General features: G+C 42.4%; 1 protein-coding gene across 6 annotated transcripts in view; it reads right to left on the bottom strand.

Moving 5' to 3' along the window:
- LOC113212728 (proton-coupled folate transporter) overlaps window positions 1–8,970 on the bottom strand; it is a 46,088-nt gene continuing 37,118 nt past the window's right edge. For 4 of the 6 annotated variants that reach the window (XM_052274036.1, XM_052274034.1, XM_052274038.1 and 1 more), the window contains 4 exons: window positions 5,815–5,952; window positions 2,384–2,467; window positions 409–565; window positions 1–96 (listed from right to left, as the gene is read on the bottom strand). In XM_052274036.1, the coding sequence (XP_052129996.1) occupies window positions 39–96; window positions 409–565; window positions 2,384–2,467; window positions 5,815–5,952 (437 nt within the window). In that variant the 3' untranslated portion in view covers window positions 1–38. Of the gene's footprint in view, window positions 97–408; window positions 566–2,383; window positions 2,468–5,814; window positions 5,953–7,550; window positions 7,653–8,970 lie in introns of all 6 variants that reach the window. The other 2 variants (XM_052274035.1, XM_052274033.1) reach the window with 2 other exon arrangements.

Here is an 8,970-nt window from a genome sequence, read left to right as displayed (position 1 = left end):
TATAAATATTTTACTGTCAGGTAGAAGCTTTTGTATCGTCAGTGGACCCTGCCCACAGATAACCTGTTCTCTCTTGATGCTGCGTAGTAGTACCATCTGCAACAAAATTAAAAGTAGTGCCGAAAAGAATATTGTTCGCAAGTCGGAACACTGTGAAAAATAGTAGGTAGGTTTACAGGAAAATTTTGCTTGACACAAGTTGTAAAATTACAATTTGCAATCGTAAAAATACATATCGACTTAAAATGCATTGGCCAGTACAAAATGTGCTCTCGTTAATTTACAACTCAAATTATAATTCGAGTTTAATTTTTTTGTAGATTTATGACGATATTTTTCACAGTGAAAAGGCTAAACTAAAATCAGAAACAAATTCTAGTATCAATATCAAAATGAAACAATTCTCACCCGAAGATACCGAATACCGGCAAGGTTATACCGGCACTCAATAGAAGAAACGTGCCAGGCAAGGTGTCGACCGTCATTTGATACACCTTGGAGTACAAAGGACCGCAAACGACAGGCATAAGTGCCTCACCAACACCGAACAGGGAGTTCACCTTGCCTTAATGGGATAAAGTAAAAGGTAGTAAAATCAATTCCAGCATGGAAGATTGACGTGACAGTTTGTAAAGTGCCTTGGTTCACAGTCACACTGTTAAACCAAGGTGATATTCAAACTTTGGAAAAATATTCTTTCCCATTCGTTAACTAACATAGAGAAAGAAGTAAAAAAAAAAAAATGGTTTTACACTAGTTGAATATCACTTCTCTGTAAATATTAGAGAACGTTATGGGACCTTAGAGTAAGTTGCAAACCAAGTTAAGTATGATTTGAATACTATCTATTTTTGTTATCAGAGTAACGATATTCTGCTAAATTTTTTAAATATCTCTCATTGAAGGGTAGGAATTAGAAATCCAACTTTTTGCTTAAGGTGGTCTTGAATCAGTTTTTAATTCTCTTTCCAATGGTGCTGTCAGTTTTGACTCTACTGTAAAGATTCATAGAGTTGTACTCATACCCCCTCTCAAAGACGCTGTTTTTGCATCAAAATGTTTAGGAATTTATATCTTTTCAACCGTTTGAGCTTCAGTGCCCAGATTTGAAGTGGGATCTTACTTCATAATTACCCCTCATTTCGACCCTTCCTACGTACAAGTTGCTATCTTTCTGGGCGTGGCAGGCAAACGACTATCTTTTTGAGCTGTGCAGACAAACGGCTAACTACTTTTCCCACCTCGCGACTTTGGGTTCTTATATCTCACAGTAGAGGTTATATAACACTATGAGCGTTAAACCAATTATTCGTTTCGGTTGTCAACGCCGGAAATTTCTTACACGGTACTTTTATGTCTCTAGCTTCGGGAGTTATTTAATTTAAACGTGGACAACCCTAACCTCAAATAAAAGCAGAAAGCCATTTGCCATGAAAACCCAACAGCATGCATTGCATGCGTTATATGGGATCGTACCCATACTACGTGACCGCTCTAAGGGGGGGGAGGGGTTTGGCAAAATACTGCGATCGGTCACGGGGGGGTAGGAGGGGGTTCGGCCGAAGTCACGTAGTATTTTCAAAACGAGATTTTACGATAAATTTCGTGCGTTTCTTTAACTGAGTCATCTAATTCATCACTCAAAGCTTTTCACTGAGTCTGGTTTTGCGACACTTTACCACAAAACCATGCGATAACTGGTGTTTTGCGATTCCCACGCTGCAGGGGCTGATAACCCCATAAAATGTGATAAAAGTATCACATTGTATTGTGATAAAATCATCACAAAAATCAATCACTAACTTTTTATTACAGTTTTTGTGATAATTTCATCAGAATTGTGTGATACTTTTATCACATTTTTGGGGGTTATCAGCCCCTGCAGCGTGGGAATCGCAAAACACCAGTTATCGCAAAAAATCAGTAAAAGTATCACAAAACGGATTTCAGTGTTATTTTTCGTTTGAAATAATAAAGAGAGTGCACATACTTAGAATGCAATGTTATTCTTTTCCACCTTGTACGGTTGGCCGATGCTAAAATGACTGACTTCACCAAATTTGTTGAAATGAGGTTAAAACAGCAGTTTTTGGAATACTACGTGATTTTCGGGGGGGGGGGGGGGGGGGTCCAGCCAAATACTACCACATGTCACGAGGGGGGAGGGGGGGGTCAAAAATCCCAGAAAATCGGTCACGTAGTATGGGTACGATCCCCATGCATGGTTTGCACACTGAATTTAACGCATGCAATGGGATGCATTATTTTTTACATCTTTTTTTAGAGATAAGTCGTACCTAGTCTAAATTACACTTCATCGCCGACAACCCTCGTTCGCCCCAACACGAAGTAGATAAGTGTTGGTAAAGCATTAGTATCTTACCTAGCTCATCGTTTGCGACAAGCTTAGAAGCAAGGGCACGCATGGTTATGAAGGACGTACCGCTCATCATGTCCAAGATTGGTGCTGTTCGAACAAAAAAGACATTAAAGTAATCAGAGGGTTCGACGCGTCCTAAGAACAAAGTCTGATCTGTTTGCGCGCCCGTCAACAAAGTCCGATCTGTTTTGGTCCGCGCTCTGCATCGCTGGTTTAGTTTATTTCCATCTCCTCTAATATTGACAGTATAGAAAAAGTAATGAGTGCTATGTGATCCTAAGAGATTGAAGAATAGCTGAGACCGAAAATGTAGAGCAAAGATACAGAAACAGAATTGTCACAAAGCTCCAAACGTCTGCCTCCCGAGCGCGACCAAGACCAGATCGGACTTTGTTGACGGGCGCGCAAAAAGATCGGACTTTGTTGACGGGCGCGCGAAAAGATCGGACTTTGTTGACGCAAACAGATCATACTTTGTTCTTAGGACGCGTCGGGTTGTTCATTATCAGCCTCGATTACACGGAAAAAAATTGTTGGTTGCGGCAACCGAAAGTCGATCGCCACGACCATTTCTCTCGATAGATACCAGCAGTATCGACTTTCTGACTGGACAACCACGCGGAATAGCTGCAGCAGGTTAGTTGCGACAACCGACGGGTTGATCGTGGCGATCAGAACCGCTAATAGCAGGAATCGAACTTTACTTGGTTGCAGGGAGTAGGTCTGTTTTACACCTCGTGGCTGCAGCTAAAAAGTTGATCGCCGTGATCGATTTGTCGTCTTGAAGGACATACTAAACGGGCGTCACTTGTTTTGTCTGATTTTTGACTAGAAATTAATATTGAAGTTTGAAATCAAGATTCTGCGATCCACTGAGATCTGGCACATGTCAAAAATAGGCAAGTCTCAACAATCGCCCCTAGACGATTATTTGTCAGACCCTTTTTCAGAGTACCGTGGATATGTTACTCGGGATACCCACCAATGGAGGCGACCGAAGGCCTCACCGCGAGGTAACAGAAATTTAAGCGTATCTTTGCAAATAATTAAATAATGGTTTTCAATAATCGAAATATAATTTCAAATGGTTGTTATCTTGCCGTAGGAAGGAGTTATTCGCGTAAAATAGTCGTGGGTGAAATGAAATTAAGGAAATAATCATTCCGGGTTGCGAAAGGAGTGCCACGCTGCACGTGATTCTGATTTCTGCCGCTAGGTGGCGACAAGGCATAGTGGGCAACCCCTTTTCTCTCGCACGTCCCTGTAGTGATCGTCGACCTAGGTAAACGGCGCCGGGTAGTTACCACGAGCAAGCCACTTGCATGGGCACAGCCAAGCCAGAATGTAGGGTGGAGTTTGATTGTAGTGACCGAGCACACCCTACGAAGCGAGTTGTAACACGAGAGGGAACCCAGCCGGCTGCCACAACCAAGCGGTTCGATGCCTACAACCAATTCTGTCTCAACCAGGACAATCTGGTCACCACGACCAACCCTTTTTTTTCCGTGTAGCATCAGAGCCTCGCTTTTCCGGACTGTTGCTTGGGGAGTCGGAATTTTTTTCACACACTTAAAAACAAAAAATTCAAAATCGCTCTCGTCAAACGAAAGCTACATTTTTTAAGAGTAGATGAGCATTTTTGTCGTTGCCGTAGGTCCAATTTTGCAATACTGCACACGGTAAAGGCCCGTAACCCTCCACGTACAGACAAAGAAGAGCATGTTCCCGGAGAAGGAGGCAGACGTTGTATACATCAAAACGTAGTTTAATCCTTGCTCTTTCTAAATTTTGTTCGTTGAAAGCGCTACGGGTCTTCGTTTTCTTGTAGTTCCTATTTTCCCAAACCCTTGCGTTTCACAGGTCTGCCCCCTTAAGAGTTTGTCGCTGGAAACTATTAGCGTGCGGCGCGGCGTTCCCGCATCGTTTGGATAAAAGGTCTATCCTGGACGAAATTCAATTTAAAATCCGATATTAGACAAGTTAATTCGGAAAATAGTACTTCCTGATCTGCGAAGGCAATCGCTAAGGTGCATTTTTGCATTTCTTTTAGGGAAAATATATCAGAGTGGCGCACTACCACAGTGCCACGCCGCTGGCCGAAGAAGCGCTAAGCATCATGACGATAACCTGTACTAACTACTTCTCCTGACGCTTTTACTCCAAAATTCTGACATTATCCTGACTATCCTGACAACTTTTAAAAACCCAGATTTTCTGATTACCTGATTATCCTGATTATTCTAACGCGTGGCAACCCTGCTTTGGATTAAATCTTAGGTTTATGCCCATCAGTGCTCATTAGTGTCACGTAATATACTAGTATCACATGCACACGTTGGTAACACGTCATCTGTTACCTGTTTCCGCTCTTATAAACAGCTGTTAAACTGACAATAAACTAGTTGAGGGCAAGAACACACGCGACTCGTCATTCTCTATCCTGCTCGGAAAAAAAAGAATTAGCTAAATGAGCAAATGCATTCGCCAATATGGCCCTAGATCAGGATATTAGCTCTCCTAGCTAATTCTTAGATAGGAGAGCTAATAAATTAGCCATGACAGTTGTCTACAAAATAAAGCAACTAGCTGTGAAAGCTTATCGACGCGTCCTAAGGACAAAGTCTGATCTAATTGCGCTCCCGTCAACAAAGTCCGATCTTTTCGTGCACACGACAACAAAGTCCGATCTGTTTGTGTGACGCTCAACAAAGTCCGATCTGTGTTCGGACGCGCTCGGGAGGCGGACGTTTGGAGCTTTGTGACAATTCTGTTTCTGTATCTTTGCTTAACATTTTTGGTCTCAGCTATTCTTCAATCTCTTAGGATCACATATCAGTCATTACTTTTTCTAGACTGTCTGTTTGACGGGCGCGCGAAAAGATCGGACTTTGTTGACGGGCGCGCGAAAAGATCAGACTTTGTTCTTAGGACGCGTCGTAATATTTTAGCTTTCTTAGCCGATGGGAATTAGCTAGAAAAGCTAATATTCTAATCTAAGGCCATATCAGCGAATGCATTAGCTTATTTAGCTGATTCTCTTTTTTCCGTGCGATCCCATCGAGAACATGGCAAATAGCTTTTCCAACGTCTTTCGGAAATTTCTAATGGGATTAAATCCATGCCTCTTTGTTATCTTCTATATACGCCTCTGCTGAAGTGAAACCATGCGTGCCAGTGAAACTGTTTACGGAGCCCTATGGTAACCACTTGTGCGCTTGATGGCATTTCAGACGTATGTTTGTAGAGAGCAGCTGTTTGCAGAAGTTCCTTCATCGGTCGACATGTAAAATTGCATCAAGAAAGCAAATCAAGTGGCTTGGGCAAGTGTGCTCCGGGGCTTTTAAAAGCAGAAAGGCAGAGGGGGACGGTGAAAGAAAAATATCTAACTTAGGAGGACAAAATCAAAGCGAAAACCAAGAGCCGTAAGAACTTACCAAAGCATACCATTGGTACTGATGTGGAAAACGCATAGAGAAGTGCTGCTGAGATTTTCGAAGCGCACGCTATCATTCCAATAGCACTGTCATGGAACTTCAGCACGGCGCTGAAAAGCCCGACGGTTACTAAAGTTCCTGAAAAATGCAATCAAGAGAAAACGCTTAAGGACTACATGAGACAGTTACTTCAATCTTCAAAAATGAATTTTTACGCGGTTTTTAGCCCGCCCTTCTGCTTTTAAAAAAGCATTAAAGCGGGCTTATGCAACCGCTCTCGTGTCCGTCCGTCTGTCTGTCTGTCTGTCTGTCTGTCTGTCCGTCGTCCGTGTAAGAGGAAGGAGATGAGCTAGAGGTCTGCAAATTTCAGGGTATCTTAGGGGTCACTCCTGGACAACGAAACGCCTGGTGCAAATCCTGGCAACCACCCCTAAGGGGGTGAAAGGGGGTAACGAATAAATAGGGGTTAGTCCAAAAAGTAGAAAATCAAATATTTTTTTATGGTCTCCTAAGGGGTAACTCGTGAAAGTAGAGCCCTTTGGGCGAAAATTTCGTCCGTTTGACCCTATCTTGCACCGTTTGGGCGCTAGAGTGCTTATTTCGACGAAATACGGCGAAAATGACCGCGTTGCTCATAAAGACGTACAAGGAGGCGTCCAATCGTAAAATGTCAGAGGAAGTACCCCCCCAAAACAACACATTCTGAATCAGACACTACCATCAGATTTGCCGTATCTTTCACTGTTTCGGCCCTAGAGGTGGATATATTGAAAAATTTGGCAAAAAGTCAAGTTTTAGGACTGTTTGACAAACAATGTACAACCTAAAAACTGCGCTGGTTCACCTTATTTAATCCTTGGGCAAAGCAGAAGGGTGGGGTGTAGTCACGGTGTTGCCCCGTTACAGTCTCTTGTCATGTCCAAAGGAAAAATTTCTAGGGCCGCAGGCCCCCCGCAAGACGCTTAAGTTTACTCAAATATGCAAAGAGATTTACCGGTCACATAATTTATTTGATTATGCCCTTCAGTAAATCGCGAGACTGAAATGGTCGGGCCGAAGGCCCGACCATCGCCGCCGGCAGGCCAAGCAGGCCCGGCCCCTGCCGAACGGAGTTGCCGGCGCAGCGAAGTGGAGCTGGCAACTCCGTTTGGCGGAAGGGCGGGCCTGCTTGTTATAGTTACGGATACTGTAAAACGGTTCCGTAATTTACCATAACAGTCGATGCAAATTTCTTTGTGAAAAATAATTTTTAAAATTTTGTGTTTAGTTCCGAAGATATGTCGTTAGATCAATTAAGCATTTTCCATAATTTTCGTGGAAACAGAGGATGGTGCATAAGCGAACATGGCGTTTAAAAACCATTTAGATATTCTGGAATTTCCTCTGAAACAGGACTTAATCTTGAAACTGAACAAATGCGGTTGTCAAGGTAGAGTACTAAAGAACGACACTAGTTTCGGGTCCACATAATTTTTAAGAAAATGTCAAAAGTTTCGGCTACTTAAGAAATCCAATGCAGATAGAACACTGTGTGTGTAAACGTCCCTTTGTAAATTGGACATTTTAAAGACGAATCCCCGTAGATAGGGCATTGTAATCAAGAATGCGTCGGTTTTACTCGACGATAAAGTTAAAACGCAATGCTCTTACGTTTACAATGTTGCACGGTTATTGTACGACACACTCGGAAAAACTGTTTTTTGCAAATGGTTTCGTTTTAAATCAAGGTCACTTACCAATTAAGTTCAGGACAACACAGTACGTGGAGAAAATGCTAAATTCCAATTCGTCCCAGTTCCACTTTCTTCGAACAAATAAATAGGCAACTGTGGTTTCACCTACAACATAATATAAAATATTTAGATGAGTAACTGATAGCGTAGCTCACATAACTGACCACACTGTTAAATTCCTACAAAGCATTCACTTTGCAGAGCTGCGAAGTCACTGATGAGCCAACATAAGCGCGTAAGTCCACCAACCCTTATCTTACAGGAGACACTTAAAACATTCCAGATTGAAGAATTCTAGTGATAACCAAGGATAACCAAGGATAACCAGGAAATATTATTCAATTAGATAGTTGCAATTGTACATGTTAGAGAGTAAAATAAAAGCTAAAAAGCTTTCAAAAACCTGTCAAATAAGGAAATCCCTTTTGGTAAATCGTGCTGATAGCAGCAATACCCCGTACTGGAAGTGCCTTTAGCGTGCGTCCCAGACGCACTAGTGCTACCCCGTGCCGCTGCCCTGCCTTGCAGCGGGCAGCCGGCGATACTGCTTGTTGGTGTCCCTTACCTCCCCTTCCCGTCAATACTCCGTCATGTCTTCGTCCCACAAATTCCCTTCTCTCTCAAACATTTATTTCCCCTCATTTTCCTTTGATTTGGCAATCACATTAGTACATTGTTAATTTCATTTACATTACAGGTACTTCAAGATCGCATGACAAAGGCATAGCTCATTTCTTCTGTTTCTCTTTTAGGGAAAATATATCAGAGTGGCGCACTACCACAGTGCCACGCCGCTGGCCGAAGAAGCGCTAAGCATCATGACGATAACCTGTACTAACTATTTCTCCTGACACTTTTACTCCAAAATTCTGACATTATCCTGATTATCCTGACAACTTTTAAAAACCCAGATTATCTGATTACCTGATTATCCTGATTATTCTGACGCGTGGCAACCCTGCTTTGGATTAAATCTTAGGTTCATGCCCATCACTGCTCATTAGTGTCACGTAATATACTAGTATCACATGCACACGTTGGTAACACGTCATCTGTTACCTGTTTCCGCTCTTATAAACAGCTGTTAAACTGACAATAAACTAGTTGAGGGCAAGAACACACGCGACTCGTCATTCTCTATCCTGCTCGGAAAAAAAAGAATTAGCTAAATGAGCAAATGCATTCGCCAATATGGCCCTAGATCAGGATATTAGCTCTCCTAGCTAATTCTTAGATAGGAGAGCTAATAAATTAGCCATGACAGTTGTCTACAAAATAAAGCAACTAGCTGTGAAAGCTTATCGACGCGTCCTAAGGACAAAGTCTGATCTAATTGCGCTCCCGTCAACAAAGTCCGATCTTTTCGTGCACACGACAACAAAGTCCGATCTGTTTGTGTGACGCTCAACAAAGTCCGATCTGT

This window comes from Frankliniella occidentalis, unplaced genomic scaffold, assembly GCF_000697945.3.
Source record: "Frankliniella occidentalis isolate FOCC.00 unplaced genomic scaffold, Focc_3.1 Scaffold328, whole genome shotgun sequence".
Classification (NCBI taxonomy): Eukaryota; Metazoa; Arthropoda; class Insecta; order Thysanoptera; family Thripidae; genus Frankliniella; species Frankliniella occidentalis.
The sequence above is the reverse complement of the archived record's forward strand: the minus strand, read 5'-3'. Positions and strand labels throughout refer to the sequence as shown.